The 24,772-nt window shown below is 38.6% G+C and overlaps 1 protein-coding gene across 3 annotated transcripts in view; it reads right to left on the bottom strand.

Moving 5' to 3' along the window:
• Positions 1–1,023: 1,023 nt before the first annotated feature.
• The window catches only part of LOC113064336 (glutamate receptor 1), a 59,691-nt gene continuing 35,942 nt past the window's right edge, over positions 1,024–24,772 (bottom strand). For 2 of the 3 annotated variants that reach the window (XM_026235073.1, XM_026235076.1), the window contains 5 exons: positions 21,021–21,219; positions 20,066–20,313; positions 17,223–17,337; positions 3,862–3,996; positions 1,024–2,045 (listed from right to left, as the gene is read on the bottom strand). In XM_026235073.1, the coding sequence (XP_026090858.1) occupies positions 1,887–2,045; positions 3,862–3,996; positions 17,223–17,337; positions 20,066–20,313; positions 21,021–21,219 (856 nt within the window). In that variant the 3' untranslated portion in view covers positions 1,024–1,886. Of the gene's footprint in view, positions 2,046–3,861; positions 3,997–16,587; positions 16,703–17,222; positions 17,338–20,065; positions 20,314–21,020; positions 21,220–24,772 lie in introns of all 3 variants that reach the window. The other variant, XM_026235075.1, reaches the window with a different exon arrangement.

Raw genomic sequence — 24,772 nt, forward strand, 5'->3', positions numbered from 1 at the left:
CCTGGGCTGCGGGCTATTGGCAAGTTTATTTATTTGTATTTTTATTTTATTTAATTATTATTATTATTTTTTTATCTAACAGCTCCCCATACGCAGAGCAGGAGAAATGAGCGGCTCAGCCTCAGCTTCTTCACCACTCTCAAATATCTCCTGCTCTTTCTGGGTAGAACCCAGCAGAGCACTAACTTCAGTGTCAGAAAGGGTTAATGACAACGCATCTTCCTCTCGAAGTTCGCTCTCGTTTGCCGCCGGAGAGTGTGAGAGGAAAGTCCCTCTCTAAACTCCTCAGCGAGATCCACCTGCGATCCCCACGAGCTCATTCTCCTCCGTGCCTCGGCAACGGCGGGTCCTGAGCCGCGAGATCCAGATGACAAACGAGAGCGGAGCTTTTCCACAGAAAAACGCTCGCAGTGCGCGCAGATTGCCCCCTCAAGGACATCGCGCGCGTGCTCTTCGCCCAAACAAGAGACGCAAAGACTGTGTGTGTCATCAGGTGTCAAATAACGCTGACATGGATGCACACACTGTTTAAACGCCTTGCTAGTGGAAGCCATGATAACTATAATAGATCGCTCTTACCATTCTGGTGGTTTCTCAGATGCACGCTTCAAACAAAACAGTCAATGAAGACGAAGAAGATAAGTGACGGGTCCTACGGGCGCGTATTTATAGTCGCGCCGGAAAGCGACGTCAGAGGCTGTCGCCGGCCAACACATTGGCGTTTTTCAAAGTATGCTTCAGACACGGGTCACGACGAGGTGTTCTCCATAGTGTCCCTTCAGAGGACGCAGTTCGAAGTTCCCTTGACAGGGAACATTTAAAGCAGGTTAACAAAAGGCAGCAACATAAAACGTGAAATATTTATGAATACTTTCTCAAGGCAATTAAGCACTTTTTAGTCAGCATCCTAACCCAATTTTTTTGTTTAATTTAGACTATTTGTTTGTTGTTTTTCAGAGATTGCATAATTCACCCCAAGGTCACCCCAAAAAGGAAAATTAACAAAAAATGAACTCAGGCCATTCAAGTAGATGAGTTTATTTCTTCACTGGAATAGGTTTGGAGAAATTTAGCATTACATCACTTGCTCACCAATGTATATTCTACAGTGAAGGGGTGCCACCATCCACATGATATTCAGCACGACTCCAGTCCATCAATTAATGAAGCTTTTCACTTCACAAGACATTAATTGATGGACTGGAATCATGTGGATTAGTTGTCGATTATTGTGATATTTTTATTGAGCTTTTTTGAACTCTCATTATGATGGCACCCATTCACAGTAGAGGATCCATTGGCAAATGACGTAATCCTAAATTTCTCCAAATCTGTTCCAATAAAGAAACAAATTCATTCACAGTACATGTTAAACAGCAAATGTTTATTTTTGGGAGAACTATTCCTATCTGATAACTGACTATCTGATAAATAATGATGTAACTATGGATGAAGAGTACTCTGGGTAAAAATGTTCCAGAGATGTGTGTCAAAGATATATGATAAGACAGATGAAAATGAACACAGTTAGAAAATATTTGGGGGAAACAAGACAATAAAGAAACACTGCAGTTCAATTGTCAGTAATTTATGAGATTGAGGAAAACCTCTCAGTTTTGTCAAAAATGATGCTCATACAAAAACACTGCAAACATGGTCTCCTTATTGCACCAGAGTAGTTCCAAAAGAAAAGACAAAAACATCTTAATATTAGAAAAGTGATTTTCCTCCCTCTTATCTAATTTGATTTGGAGCCCAGAGTGTGTCCATGAATCCATCTGGCAGTACTTCAGTGGCAGGTGAGCTGTACGCTGCAGTGTCTGCTTGTTCCCACTCTTTCCAGCGATCTCCTGATGTCCCCATATCTCAGAGAGGCTGATGGACATTTACATCCCAGTGGTGCTGAGGCCCATGGCAGCTGCCTGGCCCATACAGGGCAGAGTCTGTGCCGATTTGGGGAAGTCATGGGCCATCACACGTCCGTTCTCGCCACCAGTGCCCATCCTACTCAGTGTGGGGCTGAGCATGGCCGCATCAATGATTTGCTAGGAGAAAAGAAACACAAAGCTCAGACATAACGTATTGAACAGGCATTGCAGCACAAACAGCAAAATGGTGTTGTTTTGAAGCCGGCTAACTCGGCTACGCAACAGCTCTGACCTCAATTACACATTTCACTTGATCTGAGGATTTGCTCCAGCCAGTGTGGGCAATGATCCATGATAAGAAATGTTGAAAAATAACAACCATCAAGTGCAGCAATGATGAGACCAGTGCCACACTTACTTGAAGCCACTCTCTCATGTAGCAGTTTTACATAATGAAACCCCGTAGGCTTGAAACTGGAGCTAATGATGTGTATGTTGGCTTGTACATCCTTGACGAATAAATGATTTAAATCCAGCATACTTCTGTGGATTGCTGGGGATTATGTTGATCGGGCTGATTCAGACTAATTGGCCTGCAAGCAACAAAGATTTGTTGCAGTGATATTCTAAATGTGGCTGTTCTGTGATTGTCATTGGTGAAGAGTGGCATGTAGCTGAAAAGATGATACAAAATATATGGTTAAAATACTTATAAGCAGTATAAGACTCAAAGAAATACTTCACCCAAAAATGATAATTTGCTAAAAATGTACTTACCCTCAGGACATCCAAGATGTAAATGAGTTTTTTTTTTTTTTCATAGCAACATTTGGAGATTTTAAGATTTGGAGAATTTAGCAGTACATCACTTTCTCAGAAGTGAATCCTCTGCAGTGAATGGGTGCCATCAGAATAATACTCCAAACAGCTCTTTAAAACATCACAATAATCCACAGGTAATCAACATAACTCAAGTCCACCAATTAGTGTCTTGTCAAGCAAAAAAAGCTGTGTATTTATAATAAAGAAATCCATCAAGATGTTTTAAACTTCTAGTAAACCCTCTATCCATTCCATTGCTTTTAGAGAAATTGAGATAAATGTGCACAGAACAAGCACCGTTTATATGTAAAAACAGTTATGCCTGCATGTGGATTTTGAAGTGAGATGACAACGGAATGGACTTTTTCACTGGAGGAAGCATTATTATGGATTATGGATTTAAATTTTTTCCAGAAGCATCAGTTTAAAGTTAAAACATCTTAATGATGGATTTGTTTCTTATAAACCTTTTAGCTTTTTCACTTCAAATATATTAACTGATGGACTGAAGTCGTGTAAATTACTTAACTTTTGCTTTTATCGTCTGTTTGGAATCTCATTCTGACGGCACCCATTCACTGCAGAGGATCCACTGTTGAGCAAGTGATGTAATGCTAATTTTTTCCAAATTTGATGAATAAACAAACTCATCTACATCTTGGAATGCCTGAGGGTGAGTACATTTTTTTGGGGGTGAACTATTCCTTTAAAATGACTCAAAAATGTACATTTAAACTTAAACCTAAACACTGCCTGAAAGATATATTTAGGTAACACCATGTGTTTCATAACCATGCCTTAAAAATTACTTCTCAGATTTCCCTTTGAAGGACCTTAAATAAAAATTATGAGTCATCACATGGGTTTGTGGCTTATTAAATTTATTATTATTATATAAGTCGCTGTATTTGTCTTAATTTTGTAAGCATTCGGGAGTAATGCGCTCCAGGATTAGAGAGAGGCGCAGTGGGTGTTATGATGTTTACACCCACCTACAATTACCTCTTAAATGCCAACACGTTCCTCTGCCAGATCCCCCAGAGGAAGTGAGGTCAGTATATGATAGCAGTTATAAAACATTCTAAGTGCCAAACATAAAGCCCATAATTAAATGTGGACAGATCTGGGCTGTAGATGCTGAAAGGGGTAGATTATCATGGTTTTTACACACCTTCATCCTTTGAGACTCGATTCTGGATTTGTAACAGAACTCAACCAGGGCTACCAACATGGCCAGCCCAAGCCCACCAATCAGAATGTAGAAAACTCCAGCCACATTACTGAGGCTCAGAGCGCTGGTCTTATCCTGCAGAGCAGAGATGACAATCAAATACTCGCAGTGTGATCTGTCACACAAACACAAACACACATCTGCAGGAGAGCAACATACATAAATTATCTCTTACTATAACAGTTACTCAATACATGAAACAACCAACACCCAAAATGATATTTAAAGATATAAGGCTAAGTACACATAAAAAAAATATAGATATTTATTAATTCACTATATATTTAAATAGCTAACTCATAATATTTATTCTGTCACAGTATATAAAATGAGTAAAAAAAGAACAGCCTAAGTCATGCAAATGCATGCGTCAGTTGCAAGCTTGAAACAAACATTAATCTCTCAGTAAATTCTGTCTGTCTTTGCATATTGGTTTAATGCTTAACAAAAAATTATAAAAATACAAAAATATAATAAAATATTAATCTAATTAAGATATTTCCCTTTTTACATTTAAACAATATCTATACCTTTTATTTAAAATATATAGTACAAAACCATGCAGGTGTAAACCATGATTATTTTTTTTGGCCTTGTTTTTAACATTTCTTGATTTCTGTGTTTTAAGGGGTCTCATCCAAAGGTCATAACTAAGAGCCTTTGGCATCTCTCTGTGTCTCTGGTGGCAGAGACGTCATGTCAGGAGTGGTGGGAGTCAGTGACATGCATCTGTTTGGCAACCATATTGAGGTCTCATCCACTGGCATGCACATTGTCTTTGGACAGAGACAGCATTGAAGGACTCTTATGGGGAAGAGCACTGGATTAGTTAGAGGGCATTTCCTGGCAACGCTTTTCTCTCCACACTGCCATTTACTCAAGCGAAGATAGATGGATGGATTTAGATTTTAAATGTTGCTGTTGATATGAGCAGATACCATGAAGAGAAAATAACACTAAACCACTACTACTGAGCACCTAACGTTTTCATACTGGTTTGTTGTAATTTTTTAAATTCTATTGATTATATATGTAGAGAAATCAAATGCATTGTCCATAAAAAATGTTGATAAAAACCACCAAAGGCAAGGTGGGTATTACTTCTATGAGTTCATGTATAAAAAAGCACCAGATTAAAAGAGCTGAATATAGGTACCGGTAAAATGCATTTGAAATAGTGCTAATTTAGATAAGCTACTATTTAATATTAAAATTTTGGTCAGAATTGGTTAATAGTCATTAACCTCCTCTTTTGTGTATTAATTGTATATTCAATTAATAGTTTTAAACAGATGTGAATACTAAGATGTATTTTAAAAATGAAAAATGTAAATTCTTGGTGTGTCTTGGGGCCCTATACAGAATAACAGGATGAATATGAAAATCGAATTATTAAATCAAAGTGTGGTGATGATTTCAAACAATCACCACTATGGATTAAAAATAATGACAAATGTTAAATGCTTAAAAGTTCTTGTATTTTCAGGAGACCAAAGCAACAGGTAGAGCAAGTCATTCATTCACAAAAACTGATTTGCAGAAATGGAGCAAGCCGTTAGTAGAACTATATTATTTATGATTATCAGGGCCAGTATATGTATACGCGGAAATGTAATGCTTTTTTACTCTACGCTGATCAAAATTAACATTACATTTAAAACATATATGGTTTTATGGTTGCTTAGTTTTAATTTTGTATCATGGCTTGTGTAACGCTGAGTTGTAATAGCCTACTAAGGTTTCCCTCTTACGTCACACGCCTGGATTCCTCAACGATGCTTAACGCGCCTCAGTGAACTAATACAGTGATATAAACAAGACCTCAGTTCTCAGTATACACCTTACCGATGATGCAAACTACATAGGCAAGCAGATTTTTATACATTTTATATTTATAAGTAAAATGTATTTTCATAGTTATATATTAAAATAATATGAAAATACATTTTCTCTTGAATCAAAACAACAAATTTGACATTTTGTTTTATATATATACTGTATATATATACTAGTGGTGGGCATAGATTCATCTAGATTGAACTCACTGTGATCTTGAAATTAATCTAGATTAATCTAGATTAAAATGGCTCATTCGAATTGCCGTAGCTGGGGTCAGCTGGGACCCGGTGAAGGTTGTACCAGGGGGCCCTGTTTGAAATTGTTTAATTTGTATGTTCATTTATTTTTATTTATTTGTGCTATTTACACAATGTTTAAGTTTTTTTCAAGTTTGTTGGTTTCAACTTACAGAAACCAAATAATTAAACTTAAAATAGCATTGGATAGTCTTTAGTGTAAAAATGAAATATACAATCAAACCTACATTTATTCAGACACCTTCAACATTTCTCACATTATTACAGTTTTGCTATATATATATATATATATATATATATTATATCAAAAATTATATCTGGTGTCTGAATAATTTTTGGTTTGACTGTTAAAACTACAAAGTAATGCAGTCAAGAGCAGTGATTGATTTTTTTTCTTTCATTTTCTTGGATTAACATTACAGCAGCCAGTAGCTAAATTAGGCACGGTCCCTTTAAAGGGTGGGTGAAATGCTTTTTCATGCATACTGAGTTTTTTACACTGTTAAAGAGTTGAATTCCCATGCTAAACATGGACAAAGTTTCAAAAATTAAGTTGTACGTTTGAAGGAGTATTTTTGTTCCCAAAATACTCCTTCCGGTTTGTCACAAGTTTCGGAAAGTTTTTTTCGAGTATGGCTCTGTGTGACGTTAGATGGAGCGGAATTTCCTTATATGGGTCCTGAGGCACTTCTGCTGGAAGAGCGCGCGCTCCCGTATAGCGAGGCTGAGCACAGACATTTCACTGATCAGAGCGATTCACTGATCAGAGCGAGAGCGTCGCGAAAAGTCACAAAAGATTAACAAAGAGAAACAGCATTAAGGGACCAGTGGATGGAGTTTATTTTTACAGAGAATCAACGGAGTTGTGCAAGTGTTTTTGTTTGTTCCCTGCATTTCGAAGATGCTTGTTTTACAAACAAGGCCCAGTTTGACGACGGATTTGCGTATCGTTTATTTCTTAAAGGTCCCGTTTTACACGCTTTTTTGAAGCTTTGATTGTTTACACAATGTGCAATATAACGTGTTCATGTTTCGCGTGTAAAAAAACAGTATTTTTCACACAATTCACCTATCTGTATACTGCTGTTTTCACTGACACAAAAACGGCTGATGACTTCCTTGTTCTATGAAGCCTCTCCTTCAGAAATACGTAACGAGTTCTGATTGGGCCAGTGGTTCCTGAGTTGTGATTGGACAGCAGCTGAGAGCAGGCTGCCCTCCTGGTAACGTGATTGGGCTAGAACGCACGTGCTGGAGATGTATTTATAGTCACAGGAGGAGCGTTTTCACTGACGAGATGCGCATGAAAACCGCATTCGTTTTTTTTGCACAGCCCTAACATCTAGTTAACAAAGCTAAACAGCGTTGCCCTTTGTGTAATAAGTTACAGAAACTGTTAAACGCACCAACTTAAATAATAAACTACACTTACCGGTTGTGGTCCATAAACAACGCCTTCTCCAGACAAAGAGGGAACTGCTCCATCTTTCAAGAATAATCTTTGTGCAAATCCAGCATTAAACTGATTGAGATTGAGAAAGTTGTCCTCAGCAAGCTGTCTTCAGCTAAATGAGCTGCACATAGTTTTACATGTGCATTATAATTTTCGGGAACCGAGTTAAACATAAATTGTAACCATTAATCTCAAAGTACAGCGTTCCTGGGAAGCCCAAACAAAGATGATTGGACTCAGAGATGAAAAAAAAAACAGCGTTTCAACAACATGGCGACAAACACAAACAGCTCTTCCTTCTTCTCCGTCGGAGCTCAACAAGGCCACGCCCCCCTGTTTATGAATTCATGTGGGCGGTGGTTAGTCAAAAAAACTGTTTTAGTGACGTTATTACTGCAGGAAGTAGAGGGCTGTAGTCCAAATGGGTCGTTTTTTGTAGGCGAATTCTGTTAAATAAAATATCTCGCTTGAATAGAGTTAGCACAATATAATATAATATAACAGAAAAAGTTTAATCTGTTTGGGTACAATTGATTTCAGCTGCATTTACCCTCGAACTTTTATCCTTAAGTGTGTAAACTTATTGATGAATGCATGATTTGAATGAATAGGTTTGCACTCAGGGTTTATGCACAAATACGTATCAACGCAGTGAATGAGACCTAATAAGTGAGAAAAGCTTACTAATTTGTAAATGCAACAAGCGAAGAACTAAGTGCCAATGCAGAAGCACTGAAGTGAGTGAAGAAAAAAAAACACATGTTGCCTATTTCTATAAATACAACACAAGCATTGTAAATGCTGTTATGTAGATGCTCTGCATATTTGTTTCATAATTAATTCTTTGTAATTAACTCTGTGAATTTTGTATTAATTCATTTGAGGTTCAATTTAAAGTGTAAATGAGTTGTAATGTGATGTAGATTCATTTGGTGTACTTTAAAACATAAGGCGCAAGGATGTGTCACTTTAAGGGAAATGACGTGCTGGTTAGTCGCCCGATGGACTGATGATGAGCAGACGCATCACAAGGCTCTGCTGAGTTAAAAGACGTTTAAGTTTAAAATCAGTGCTGTCACAAGCCAAAAGGACAGTAAAGAAGTTTTTCATAAGCTCAAAGACCTCTTTTCATGACAAGCGGCCAACGAGGTATTTGTTTGTAAAATGTAACAAAGGTGTTCATAATAGCGCTAAGCGCCATTTTGTGTTTGATGTATTTGTACTGTTTCACTTGTATACAGTTCTCACGGCGTTGTGGCGTTAAGACGTAAAAGGCACGAAAGATAAAGAAGACGACGATAAGAATAAACGCCCGTTTTAAAGAACCAACCTGTGTCTGTTGTTGTGGAAAGAGCTACAGTGAGAACTCGTCTGCTCAACGCGGGTAGGAAGGACAACGAGACCGTCGCGAGGGACGATTTGACGAGGATTCAGCGCAACAGATAAGCACCACCCATAAAACATTGTCTGTATAAAGACTGCAAGCAACGGTGATTAGACGGAGTTGAAAGTGCAACGTTTCAAGCTAAAATCAGAAAGTGCTCTGCCACAACCGTCAAGTTAAGGTGGTTAGAGAAGTGATTAAACTTGGAAATCGCAGCAAGGACTTAAATCTAATTTCCCTGCTTACTGTGCTCAGCCTACATGTTTTGGGGACGAATTTAATGTACTGATGTTTATTTGTGTAAAAAGGGCCTTATTACAAAGGAAATTAAGATTCTACAGGTTTGTGTTTATAAGAAGTAATTAAACATACAAACAATTCAAGTTAAGTTTAAAGGTAACTATTGATGTGAAAACTTTATTTTACAGATAATTCATTAATTCAGTTTATACTCTCTGAAGTAAAGATCTTGCATTGCATTATACATAGTCAATTACAACAATTAATTTTTGATTTAAAATTTAAGCCATTTTGAATTTAGTTTAAATAAGTTTAAACGTTAATACAGTTGTGGATACAATATTTATGTCTGTATTTTGAACATTTTGATTTCCTACACAAAATTCATAGTTATTAACTTTGACTATTCACATTTAAACATATAGTAGCTTACATTTGCACATAGACTAATCAGTCTAATTTAAGTTCATTAGTTGCATACATTTTACAGCCATTCGAGATATCTCAGCATGTCTGACACACGCGCAGAGGCTTACAGTGAACATGTCAAATCACCAGCCCTACCTGAAGTTACAGATTCCATGCCTGTGGAAATAGGAGGGCTGCGAAGAAGTGAAAGAGTCAGAACTCTAACAGAAAAGGGAAGAGAACTTCAAGAAGTAAAGTTAAAGGGTGTACAACGACAATACAGAATGGTTTATGAGAAATGGAAGTATCATGCAAGACTAGCCAAGGAAATATTGTCGGATGAGGCTTCCCAAGATGAGCTGAATGTGCTAATTGAGAACATAGAAAGCAGCTGTTCTGAGTTAAAGGCCATTTATGAAGACCTACGTAGATTGCAGACTCCTGAACAAGACCTGCGACGCAGGATTGATGCATGCATATCGCTTTCAGGATTCATTGTTAGAAGAGCACAAGGGCAATGTGAAGGACATGCAGCAGATGTAGAGAAGGAACCCTGGCCTAATGTTGGATCGATCTTGGACTCAACCGGCTCCTTATCAAGACCACCGTCTCATCAATCGAAATGCAGTTCAACCCATTCTAGCATTCACTCAGTCAAAAGAAATGAAGCTGTGGCTGAAGCTGCTGCATCACAGGAAGTTTTGGCAGTTTTGGAGGAACAAGAAAGGGAAGCGTCAGAATTTCAAAGGCTAGAGGTTGAAAGTAGACAACATTTAGCACAATTTGAATGTGAGGACCTGGCTAGACAACAAGCAATGCGGGACAAGCGAAGAAAGCTTGAACGCTTAGAAGAAGTGAAGAAGTTGAACGCTGCCAGAGCTCGAGTAAAGGTCTACGATCAAGTGGAAAGAAATTTTGATGCGACTTATTCGATGCATGGTGCTGAATCAACCGGAAAACTTCAGGTTCCTACTTTCATAAGTCCTCCTTTTATTCCCCAGTCTCTGCCAGCCACAGCCCAAATGCTCCAAGCCTCAAAGCCGCCATTCATTTCTCAAACCTTACCAGTTGCAAGTCAAGTGCATAATGCTCAGTCTCTGCAACGGGCATCTCAAACTTCAGCCTCAATGCTTATGCCTCAATTGGAAAATAGCTCTGATTTGGTCAGTGCACTAGCAGAAGCTATGAGTGCCAATCGTCTTCCAGTGCCAGAGCCTGCAGTGTTTAATGGAGACCCTTTAAAATTCAAAGATTGGCACCTATCTTTCGAAACATTAATTGACAGGAAGAATATTCCGAAGAACGAAAAACTATATTACTTAAGAAAGTACTTAGGTGGTGCTGCAAAGAAAACTGTTGAAGGATTCTTCTTACTAGGTACTGAAGCTGCATACGACTCTGCCTGGAAGCTGTTGGAGAAACGCTATGGAGACCCATTTATAATTGGAAAGTCCTTTAGAGACAAGCTGCATGGATGGCAAAAAATAAGTTCTAAAGATGGTTGTGAACTAAGAGAGTTTACTGATTTCCTTAAGAGCTGTGAGGCCGCAATGCCCCACCTGAAGACATTGGAAGTTCTCAATGACTGCAATGAGAATCAAAAGATCCTGCAGAAGTTGCCAGATTGGTTAGTATCCAGATGGAATCGCAAAGTGATGGAAGCCCGTGAAACACATGCTGGTTACCCACAATTCACAGAGTTTTTAGACTTTCTAACAAAGGAAGCTGATCTCGCTTGCGATCCTATATCTTCAGTACAGGCACTTAGGAGTGTGGAGAGCGGGAAACCAAAACATTCACGAAACCAAACCATTCAAGCAAAGACACTGTACACAAACGTGGCACAAAGCACCATATCATGCATCTTTTGTAAAAGATCAGGACATGTCTTAAGTAAGTGCAGAAAGTTCATTGACAAGACAGTTCAAGATCGTGTCAAGTTTGTACGTTCAGAGGGGCTTTGCTTTGGATGATTGCAGACTGGACATCATTCAAGAAGATGTGATAATAAGAGCACATGTGAAAAGTGTCAGAAGAGACATCCTACATGTCTGCATGATGACAAGTTCAAAGAAGTATCAAAGTATCAAAGTCCTAAACATTCTAAAGAAGATGAAAGTTCAAAGGAAAAAACTGATGATGGAGAAATAGCTGCAGCAGCAATTACCAATGCAGTCCGACAAGTAGATTCAAACACGCAAACATCTACAATCATACCAGTCTGGGTCTCATCCACAAATGAGCCAGATCAAGAAGTCCTTGTTTATGCACTCTTAGACACACAGAGTGACACGACCTTTATCCTAGATGAAGTAGCTAAAGAGCTAAATACTAACAGGGAGAATGTCAGTCTGCAGCTATCCACAATGTCAGCAAGAGCAACAGTCATACCTTGTCAGAAACTGACAAATCTACAAGTGAGAGGATACAAGTCTGATAAAAGGATCCCACTGCCATCAGTCTTTACGCGAGAGTTCATTCCGGCAAACAGGTCACATATCCCAACTTCGGAAACTGCTCTAAAATGGCGTCATCTGGAACAACTGGCAGACAAGATTCCACCACCATTGGATTGCGAAGTAGGTCTTTTGATCGGGTACAACTGTCAACAAGCTCTTCTTCCCAAGGAAATCCTATCTGGAGAAGAAAATCATCCATATGCACAACGAACTGATCTCGGCTGGAGCATAGTCGGCTGCTCATACACCGCAAATGATTACCATGATGCAGTAGGAATTAGTCATAGAACATTAGTGCGGAAAGTGGTGCCTACAATGAAGCAATCATTGGAGCTGAAGAAAGAAGTACACTTTGTTTGCCGGACTTTTGTTAAGGAAGTAATTTCTACGGACATAATTAGGGCACTTGAATTAGACTTCACAGATCATAGTGCAGATAATAATCCAGTTTCTCAGGAAGACATTTTATTCTTGTCCAAGGTGAGGGAAGGTATAAGACAAAAGGAAGATGGCCACTTTGAACTCCCCCTTCCTTTTAAGACAGATACACCTAGTCTCCCAAATAACAAACAATGTGCAGTTCATAGACTCACCTCATTGGAGCGGCGACTGAGAAAAGATAAGCAGTATTATGAGGATTATGTCAATTTCATGAATGACATCATAACTCAAGGAGATGCTGAGAGGGTTCCAATATTGGAACTTGAGAACCAACCAGCATGGTATATTCCGCACCATGGAATCTACCACCCACACAAACCAGGAAAGATCCGCGTGGTTTTTGATTGTTCAGCACGCTTCCATGAAACCTCTCTGAATGATCACCTCTTGACAGGTCCAGATCTGACCAACACATTAGTTGGAGTGCTGTGTCGATTTAGAAAGGGTCCAATAGCCATAATGTGTGACATTGAAAGGATGTTTCATCAGTTTCATGTTGCAAAGGAACATCAAGACTATCTGCGATTTCTCTGGTGGGATGATGGCAATCTAGATTCCAAACCTTCAGTTTATAGAATGAAGGTACACCTTTTTGGGGCAGCTTCATCCCCCGGCTGCTCCAACTTTGGACTCAAGTACCTAGCATTGCAGGGTCATGGAAAGTTTAGTGAAGAGGCCATCAAATTTATCCAGAGAAGCTTTTATGTAGATGATGGCTTAACAAGCGTGAAGTCATCTGCCGAAGCAGTACATCTTGTGAAGGAGGCAAGAGCCTTGTGTAAAACGGGAAACCTTAGACTCCACAAGTTTGTGTGCAATGATAAGGAAGTGATTTCCACAGTACCACCTGAGGAATGTGCTCAGACCAAAGATCTCGATATGGCCTTGGGAGAGCTTCACATCGAGCGAGCACTAGGAGTTCAGTGGTGCGTTGAAGCAGATGAATTCCAATTCAGAGTTGTAGTCAAGAAAAATCCACTCACAAGAAGAGGAGTTCTCTCAACGGTGGCCTCTGTCTTTGATCCGCTAGGTTTCGTTGCACCTTTTCTACTAGTTGGTAAGCAGATTCTTCAGGAACTGTGTAAAGATAAAGTAAGCTGGGATGAAGATCTCCCCAAGCACATTCTACCACGGTGGGAGTCGTGGCTTCGTGACTTACCTCACTTGGCTGTCCTGAAGATTCCAAGAAGCTATCTACCATTAAATTTTGACGAGGTTGTTTCTTATGAGCTTCACAACTTTGCTGATGCCAGTTTCACCGGATACGGAACATGTTCATATCTCAGAGCAGTGAGTGAAACAGGGCAGATCAGTTGCTCACTTGGGAAGGCTAGAGTAGCCCCTACAAAGCTTATGACTATATCAAGGCTTGAATTATCGGCAGCTGTGACTTCAGTCCGTAATGGAGATGTTGCCAAAAGGGAACTAGAGATTGAACACTTGCAAGAGTATTACTGGACTGACTCTAGAGTAGTCCTTGGCTATGTGAACAACGATGCCAAGAGATTTCACACATTCGTAGCCAACCAAATACAACGCATAAGGTCTAGTACGTGCCCTAAACAATGGCGACATGTTAATTCCGAAAACAACCCGGCCGATCATGCCTCGAGAGGACTTAGTGCAGCTCAGCTGAAAGATTCAAACTGGCTGAAAGGGCCTGACTTTCTGTGGCAGAGAGATCTTCCACATGACGAGGAAACGGTGGGAGAAATGGAAATGACTGACCCTGAGCTTCGCAAGGCTCACATTCATACAATCAAGACGAAAGAAGTAAATTCAATGGTGAATCGCTTCACTAAATTTTCTGACTGGTCTCGATTAGTGAGGGCTGTTGCCAGGCTAAAGAGGTTTGTTAGCGAATTCAAAGGAGTTCAACAAAGAACAAATGAAGCAACCAGTCTTGAAGAAAGAAAGGAAGCAGAAATCATTGTCATCAAACTAGTTCAAGAAGAGGCTTTCACTGAAGATATTAAAGGATTCAAACTCCAAAAGGATGGCACCCCGAACAAACGCAACAAGTTATGTCAGTTAAATGCTTTCTTGGACAAAAATGGTGTCCTCAGAGTGGGAGGACGGTTATCGCAATCAACCTTGCATCATGACATAAAGCATCCAGTAATACTTCCGAAGAAATCTCATTTGTCAGCCTTAATCGTGAAACATTATCATGAGCGTGTATACCACCAAGGAAGAGGCATGACTATGAATGAGTTACGTGCAAATGGAATATGGATCTTAGGATGTGGAAGTGTGGTTTCTTCACACATTTACAAATGTGTAAAATGTAGAAGATACAGAAGAACTACAGAGGTGCAAAAAATGGCAGATCTGCCCGAAGAAAGAACTGAAGAATCCCCTCCCTTTACCTACTGTGGCATAGATTGTTTTGGCCCTTTTATCGTAAAGGAGGGAAGAAAAGAATTAAAACGATATGGATTGCTGTTTACTTGCTTGTGTTCAAGAGCTGTGCACATAGAGACATTAGACTACTTGACAACAGACGCTTTCATTAATGCACTCCGAGTGTTTATATCCATCAGAGGACCTGTACGCCAACTGAGATGCGATCAGGGAACAAATTTCATGGGTGCAAGAAGAGAGTTTTCTGAGTTGCTCAAAGGGATGGATCAAGAACGTCTACGAGCAATCGGTTGCGAATTTGTAGCCAATGTTCCATCAGCGAGTCATATGGGTGGAGTCTGGGAACGCCAGATTAGAACAATCAGAAGCATCCTGACCACAATGCTAGACAAGTCTGCAAGCAGACTTGACACCACGACTCTTAGAACATTTCTTTATGAGACGATGGCCATAATCAACAGCCGACCATTAAGTGTTGAACATCTTCATGATCCTACTGGTCCAGAACCCCTTACTCCCAATCACATACTGACCATGAAATCGTCAGTCATTTTGCCACCTCCGGGAAAGTTCAGCGAAGATGACCTCTATCTGCGCAAGAGGTGGAGAAGAGTGCAGTTCCTGGCCAATGAATTCTGGCAGCGATGGAAACATGAATATATATTAAATCTCCAACAACGCAAGAAATGGCAAAGAACATCACGAAATTCACAAGTAAATGACATTGTGATACTACAAGATGATAATGCTCAAAGAAATGAATGGAAGCTTGCCAGGGTAGTGGAAACTTACCTTAGTGCCGACGGCATTGTACGAAAACTGAAGTTACTAGTCAGTGACACTACAATTTTTAAAGGAAAGTTACACACTAGATCAGTTTTCTTAGAAAGGCCTATCCACAAAGTAGTTACTTTAATTGAAGCCAATTAAGTCACACATAAAACAGTTACACTCACGTACACCAGAAATTGTATTTTTGTTGATTTTACTTCAATATATTTGTTTAAAGGAAAATCCCACATTTCAAGTAAATGTGTGATTTTGGTGGGAGTGTAAATGCTGTTATGTAGATGCTCTGCATATTTGTTTCATAATTAATTCTTTGTAATTAACTCTGTGAATTTTGTATTAATTCATTTGAGGTTCAATTTAAAGTGTAAATGAGTTGTAATGTGATGTAGATTCATTTGGTGTACTTTAAAACATAAGGCGCAAGGATGTGTCACTTTAAGGGAAATGACGTGCTGGTTAGTCGCCCGATGGACTGATGATGAGCAGACGCATCACAAGGCTCTGCTGAGTTAAAAGACGTTTAAGTTTAAAATCAGTGCTGTCACAAGCCAAAAGGACAGTAAAGAAGTTTTTCATAAGCTCAAAGACCTCTTTTCATGACAAGCGGCCAACGAGGTATTTGTTTGTAAAATGTAACAAAGGTGTTCATAATAGCGCTAAGCGCCATTTTGTGTTTGATGTATTTGTACTGTTTCACTTGTATACAGTTCTCACGGCGTTGTGGCGTTAAGACGTAAAAGGCACGAAAGATAAAGAAGACGACGATAAGAATAAACGCCCGTTTTAAAGAACCAACCTGTGTCTGTTGTTGTGGAAAGAGCTACAAGCATCACATCTATTTTGTAATGTGGGAAGTAATAAGGGCCAGACAGCAACATGATGACAATGCGCACAAGTCTCTGGGTAAATGGCAGATTGGAGACAAAGCGTTGGCTGTGGTGCGTGCTTGAGAGAAAAGTGGACAGGTTCTTTAGTAAAGCGCTAAAGCTGGATCTCTAAGTGAGTGAAGGGACCAATGAGTGAACTGACCTTTCTGACGGAGTCCTTGCTTCCACACTCCCCCTTATCGTACCACCATTTGTTTTTCAGTTTGTCTAAGACGGCTTGCTCATTGAGTTTCAACACCGCTAGGTTTACGGGGATTCTTCAACCAGGAAAATAACATAAATAACATTACCCATGTTATCTTATGTTATTCAGCATTTAAGCAAACATACACCCATAATTATATTTTGATGTGTTCTAAATTTCTACAGATAAACAGAAAAGAAAACAAAAACTTGAAAAAAAAGAAAAGAAAGAAAGAACAGCACAGTCACAGAGTTTGAAAACTGTCACTGCGAAAGTGATATGCATTAATACTCCATCTAGCTTTGTGACCTTTCTCCCTACGGCAAGATGTGTATTACTATATCACTTTGGGTAACCGGCAAGAGATCGAAAACACTCGGATTTGCAAGATTTTGAGTATGACACACAAATGACAAGGTTATAAATTGACCGCCAATCATTTAAACGTATCATTCGTATTGAATAAAACCAATCGAGTTGGAATATTTACAATTGGTGTAGAAACGGCAGCCGAGGTGTTTTTTAACTGAGGTTGCCGGTTACCCCCCCCCAGGGTAGTGGTTACCCACTGGATAGCTCATATTGGGGCTGACCTTGGAATCACCTCCTCCGCTGCCACACTCTCCCTTGTCGTACCACCATTTGTTTTTCAATTTGTCCAACAGGCCCTGCTCGTTCAGTTTTAACACTGCCAGGTTTACTGGGTTTCTTGAAATGATAATAAAATAAGCTGGGTCAGCATTGGTGATATGATACGGCGAGGCAGAGGTTGTGTCAAATAAAAGTGAGTCTATTAAGTCGTAGAGGAAGTGAACAGAACATAAAACTGATCTGACTGTGTGCCTGGCTCTGCTGGGCTTGTTGATGTGATATTAGTTGTCTTGTGTTGTGCTAAAGTGTAAAAAAAATTGACCAAATTATGAGAGATTTTACCAAGCAATACCCAGATTGTAAGTGAGGAAACAGGATGAATTAGCTCTGGATTTAAGCCCTTTGTCACAGCGTGGTCCGGTAAGAGGATCCCCAGATTAAGTTGATATTACTGTAGATTAGCTCTGGATAATCTGTTTCACTGTACATTTCATTTTTTGGGAATCCCACCACTGCAATTAAGCCCAGAGCATTCTTAATGCAGCCTATTCTCACTTGTGAGGGTGACTTTCTCAGTAAAATCGCTGACTTCTTTCTGCACCCCTCGAGACTGGGGGAGAAAGAGGCCAGTGTGCTTATGGATGGCTAAAACAAAGCTAGACTTCATCCATGAACATTAATCTGAAATCTGCAGGGTACACAAGACAACAAGAATGTCAGGAAGGATAATGGTGGATAAGACCATCTCAACATCTGAAATGGAGCGCATTAAGAGAGGATTTTTGAGAGAAAGATAGTGAAAAAGTCAACGGTCAACATCTGATTTACATTTATTAGCTCCAGACTGGAAAAAAGACTACTCTTTTTTTGTTCAGGAGTGTTTTTTTTTCAGGAGTGAAAATTTTTGTTACTGTTTGAAAGGTCTTAAAGGGATAGTACATCCAAAAATGAAAATGATGTCATGAATAACTCCGTTCATCTTCGGAACACAGTGTAAGATATTTTAGATTTATTCCGAGAGCTTTCTGTCCCTCTATTGAAAATATATGTACTGTATAATGTCCAGAAAGGTAAGAAAAACATCTTCGAAGTAGTCCATGACATCAGAGGGTCAGTTAGAATTTTTTAAAAAACATCGAAAATACATTTTGGTCAAAAACTATGACTTTATTCAGGATTGTCTTCTCTTTCGTGTCTGTTGTGAGAGAGTACAAAACTGTGCAGTTTAGTGATATCCAGTTCGCGAACGAATCACTCGATGTAACCGGATTTTCTTGAATCAGTTCACCAAATCGAACTGAATCGTTTGAAATGGTTCTCGTCTCCAATACACATTAATCCACAAATGACTTGAGCTGTTAACTTTTTTTAATGTGGCTGAGATTCCATCTGAGTTAAAACAAACCAATATCCCGGAGTAATTCATTTACTCAAACAGTACACTGACTGAACTGATGTAAAGAGAGAACTGAAGATGAACACCGAGCCGAGCCAGATAATGAATGAAAGATTGAAAGATTGATCAATTCTAACTGACCCTCTGATGTCACATGGACTACTTTGATGATGTTTTTCTTACCTTTCTGGACATGGACAGTATACCGTTCACACAGCTTCAATGGAGGGACTGAGAGCTCACGGACTAAATCTAAAATATCTTAAACTGTGTTCCAAAGATAAACGGAGGTCTTACATGTTTGGAATGACATGAGTCATTAATGACATAATTTAAATTTTTCAATGAACTAACCCATTTAAAATCATACGTATTTGTATTTTAAGAACTCCCTTAAATTATCTGTGTGTGCCTCATTTTTGTTAAATCAATATGCAATTTCATGTGTACAGGATGCATTACATTGATCAAAAGTAACTGTTCAAAAGAACCGTTATTTTTTATTTATTAAAGATTAGTCTACTAAACAAAAAGTATCACAGTAACCACAAAAACATTAAGCCACAAAACTATTTTCACCGCTGATAATAATAAGAAAAGTGTCCTTAGAATCCTTAGAATGAATTCCGAAGAATCATGACACTGGGAATGACTGCTGAATATCCAACGTATTTTTCAACGTGGAAGTAAGTAGTTTTCTGTCAATGGTCGAGACGTCCGGGTAATTATCCATAAATAACCAGAAGAATAAGAAATATAACTATTTTTACTGTATTTTTGATCAAATAGATGCAGCCTTGGCGAGCAACGATAATTTATATTGTTAAATGGAGTCTAGATGATGAAATTAATTCTTGGGAACTCTTCCCTACAGTTCAATTCTGCTGAACAGGCACACAGCTCTTATTCAAATCAGATTTTGCATTTAAAGAAAAACACAGTGGGCTTTGTAGGCCGCTGTGGTCAGAACTTCTTCGCAAGGATGTGTTCTTTGATTCATGTATGAAGGTTATGAAGAATAGAAGAAATGGAATGCATTCAGTCAATGTAGTGAGACGCAAAAGTACAATTAGACTTGGTTTTCACACAAAAACATAAAAAAATCTTCCTCTTGATGATGGAATTATAACAAACAAGAGTACAAATTTTGCTGTGATGAGAGTTGATGGTACAAAACACACAATTATAACTAATTCCAGTCAACACATAAAATGAGAGATTACAATGGAGACGTTCAAGTTCGACAAACAGAACTTTGTAGGAAAGACAAAGTCTAATTTAACTTTAGTTGTAGCTACTTCATTACATTATTGTAAGAGAAAACTCTTCACACTTCAGCTGTCTTTTGTAATCTCCTCATCTCTCCAGTGTAAACTCTCAGATTTTCAAAGAATCACATTGTCAAAAAGAAAAAAATTTTGGTTAAAATGTTAGGAGGCTCAGGCGTACCTCAGGGCAGATCCTTTGGGTGTTGCTATTCCATAGCCCTTTGAGTCCAGGTTTCCTCCCACCTTCATGGTGTCACATGGCTTGCGCTGCTCGATGTATTCGTTCATTGTGGACTCCAGCAGATAAGCATATTTCCCTTTGGACTTTCTCACCCGTACGACACCTTCGTCTGTAGTCTTCACAAATACAGAAGGGTCTGCAGATTTCATGTAGGACCACATCTTCTCAAAAACTGCAATCTTTGATCTCTGAGGATGGATATAACGAAGTCAGACTGATCAAAAGTACAAAAAAATGTAAAAACATTTCTTGAGCATCAAATCAGCATATTAGAATGATTTCTGTAGGATCGTGTTACACTGAAAACTAGAGTAATGCTGCATTTTTTTTTAAATAGATTCAAAGAGAAAAAGAGAATTTAAATTGTAATAATATTCCACAATATTACTGTTTTTACCATATTTTTGATAATTTTTTTGATCTACAGCACACGTGCCAATTATCATTGAATAACAACTTGAATTTCTGGCTTTTTCCTCACACAAAGCAGCCACAGTTGAAATGCTTCAGTCTATTTTTACATTTCTAAACTTAGATTTCAAATAGACAAAGTACCTGATATCATAGTCTTTCACAGTGCCATTTCAGGAAGACTGCAACCATTTTTGTTCAGTTCTCTCTTTGAATACTCAATGTACAGATAAAATGTGCAAATATAGTACCTTCAGGGCTACAACAGCTTCTTATCAGGGTAGTACCCTCATCTTTGTACCTTATCTACTCATAAAGGGTGCATATTAATACCTTAAGGCTGAATATTAGTATCGTAAAGTACTAACATGCACTTTTAGTGGAAGATAAGGTACAAAACTAAGGCTCAATCTTTGAGGGCACTGATAAAAGTATAATTTTTGCACATCTTTCCTGAGAGTAAAGTAAATTACTTCCCTCTTACCCTGAAGAACTCTTTGGTGGATCCTCCATCCAGAGTCCCATAGGCGATCTCTGTTTGCTTAGCCAGATCCTCAGCACTCTCGATGGGTGACACCATCCTTTCCACAGTGAGGAAGGCAGCCAGGTTGGCCGTGTAGGAGGAGATGATAATCAGAGTGAAGAACCACCACACACCTCCAACTATACGACCAGAGAGAGATCTGTGGAGGAAACAAGTACAGCAGAACAAAACAGGTGGTTATTAGCCGGAAATATTGTAGTAATCTTCTTTATCAAATTAAACTCATAATGAAGAGTCCTATTTTTAATATGATTTTCATTACTAATTGTGCACAAAATGGGAAGATAATGATTAATCAGTAAATTAATTACTTTATCAGCAGGCATATATGATGAAGAAAGGCCACCTTAATGGTTGAGATATAGTTATAAATCAGATCCTGATCAGAGTTTAAACAAAAGCAAAGTCATTTTCAGCCTTTGTGTGGCAGAATTTAATTATCTTCAGAACGGTCTCATGTAAAATGTCTGGAACATCACTTATATGAGCCTAAATGAAAAGACTGGAGGACTGCTGCGTTAACGGTTACAATAAAACATCTTAGTAATATACTGTATAATTGTGTTTCTTTCCTTAAAATAGGAGCTGGATGCATTAAAACTGAATACACTGCAATTAAATGTTCACATATAACTGAGAAAATATACTTTTTTTTTTTAAAGCCACATTTCAGAAATTACAAGCTTTTCATGAAAGCTGCCAGTATGCAAGAATGATTCCAAGTATTAAAAAAAGAAGAAAGAAATTCAAGTTATTATACTTTTTGGAGATATTCAATGGGGCAGTAACATCAGCATCAACATCAAAATTTTCAAGTGTTAAACTGAGTAAATTAAATGTATGGAGGAAGATTAACTTGTTTGTGTGAATAATAATACAACAAAAATAAGGTTTTTGTCCAGAAGACATGGCCAGGTTTGATCTGTGACTTCTCAATACATGTATATTATATTGATCTGTGTGTCTCATACATTGAAAACCTTTTTCTTCTTCAAATCAAAGATTCTGTTCTGCCAAGCTTGCACTAAAGTTCTACTTTCCAGTACATGCTGTGCACCATTCAGCACTTTTGCTTTCAAGGGAAATTCTCTTCACAGCTTCCAATGATATTATCAGTTATTAAAGGGGCCAATAAACCACTCTGAATTTTTATAGGGCAGCAAAAATGTCTAACACTGGAACATTGTTGGAATGGTAATGCATGTTGTTGAATGTTAGATTCAGATACGGAACATGATATTTCATTCTTACTTATTCTAATAAAAGTCTACTTTATTTAGTAATGTCAACTTAAATGCCATTAACAGAACTACCCTCTATTTTAATTATCTCAGAAAACACAGCACACACTTTCTCATGTCAAAAGCAAAGTAGAATGACAAATGGATGATATAAATACATATACTTCCATTCAAGAGTTTGGTTTTACCTGTGTCTCTACAAAAAAATCAGTATTAAACAGTAACATAACAGTAAGACTGTTGTGGGGCAGTCGTTGCCTAATGGCTAGAGAGTCAGACTTGTAACCCAAAGGTTGAAAAAGGTTTCAAGTCTCAGGTCTGGCAGGATTCGTTGGTGGGGGAATAATCAGCTCTCTCTTCTGCCCTCATGAGACCCCTGAGCAAGGCACCAAAGCCCCAACTGCTCCCTGGATGCTGTAGCAATATGGCTGCCCATTGCTCCGGGTGTGTGTTCACTACTGTGTGTGTGCACATGGATGGCTTAAATGCAAAGCACAAATTCTGAGTATGGGTCATCACCATACTTGACCACGTCACCTCACTCACTAAAATATTATTACAATTTAAAATAACTATTTTCTATTTTAAAATATTTAAAAATGTTATTTATTCCTGTGATAACAAAGCTGATTTTTCAGCATCAATACTTCAGTCTTCAGTGTCACATGATCCTTCAGAAATCAGTTTAATATGCTGATTTGCTGCACAAGAAACATTTCTTATAATTTTTTGTTTTACATTTAATTTAATGCATCCTTATTGAATCACAATATATATATATATGTTGTACTCTGCTTCTCTTTCTCATCTCTCTCACCTGCCTGTTTTGTGTGAAACGTCCATCAGTCAGTAGTGTGTTTGCAAACAAAATTATCACCACCAAATTTTTTTGTGGATTTAGGCATCTGGTATAAACAATTATTTGAGAAGGCAAAATTATTTAATACAGACAAAATGCATTTAGATTTTGTGTAATATTTTAAAAAAAGGAAAGAACTGCATAGAGTTTTTCTTACAATTTTGCATGCTTATAAATATATGTGTGCATTTCTGTATGTGAGAGGTCATAGGACCTTCAAAAACCATTACAGGTTCACAAGTATTTGAACACACACAACTTACACATTAGAAGAATGCCGGCATGATCCTCTAATGAATACTCCAAATTAATTATCAAACTAATCCATGGAATATGGGTCACTCCTACACTGAAAGCAAAGTAAAAGGTTCCTTTCTTTCAAATACCCTCAATCACACACGACGACCCACGACAGAACTGTAACAAACAAAAAATAAAGTCTCCTATTGTTTCAAATTGTAATGCTGCAAAATGTCCGTTCCATTTCAGAAACTCGGGCAGCCGCCGTTGGGAACGTTGTGACATGCTGATTGTCTCTGATTGTACTCTAGTCTGGTCTCACAGTTCTGTTAAACACTGCAGAGGATTTCCAACCACTCGGGATGGCAAGGTCACCTCGACAGTGGGAAAGGCCCAAGCGATACTTCCCGCTAGGCTTCTCTGTATGTGTGTTTGTATTCTGAAATTACACTAATGTGCTCGTGACCGGAATGTGTGACCTCAACGTAATGTGTACGTGACCTGCTAGTGTCATGGCGTATGGAAGTGTTTGTAAATGGGAGAGTATTTGTGTACTGGGGAAAGGGAATCTGGACAAAGCTGAAGTGACAGTCAGAGGTCCGCAGGAGGAAGGCGGCACCACGGAGCCTGGGTTGAACTGTCATGCTTGCTGCAAAGCCTGATGGTCTGACCCCGCGCAAACACACATACAGACACAAAAACACACACCACATCTCACATACTGCTCCTAAGGCTCACAATATGTATCGCTTCCTCTGGATTACTACCGCTCTGATTCTCAGTCACACACACACACACACACACACACACAAACACACACTCACTTCTCCTGGCTCATATCCTGTAGCACACTTGGATTATTTTTCAGCCGGTGTGAACAGACTGATCATCAGCCTCCAGGACAATTTAAATCATTGGAAAATGAATCTGGCCTTTATGTGACAGCTTTCCAAGGAATCACATCTACCCCATCCCTCACGTGAACACTCTTCAAACCAAGAGGTTCATAGCAATAATTCAGTGGAGGAATTTCTGTCTCTCATAATAAGGGTATTGGGTTTTACCGCTGAAAACACCTATGGCTAAAATAACTTATTTTCACTTTATTTTCTAAGGTGTCAAGATTTGGCCAGTTAGCGCAGCCAAGTTTGCTCTTGCTTGTAGACGTTTTAACTACATGTAAAATTAAAAGCATCCTGCATTTACTCTTTGATAACAAAAGCTGCCATTTGCATATATGAAATCGAATGTAAGAATAGAATACATACATGTAATATATAAATATCAGTACAGAAGATAAACAATTCAAAATAGATGATAGATAGAATGACAGACAGACAGAACAACAGAAT

Source organism: Carassius auratus, chromosome 46, assembly GCF_003368295.1.
Source record: "Carassius auratus strain Wakin chromosome 46, ASM336829v1, whole genome shotgun sequence".
Classification (NCBI taxonomy): domain Eukaryota; kingdom Metazoa; phylum Chordata; class Actinopteri; order Cypriniformes; family Cyprinidae; genus Carassius; species Carassius auratus.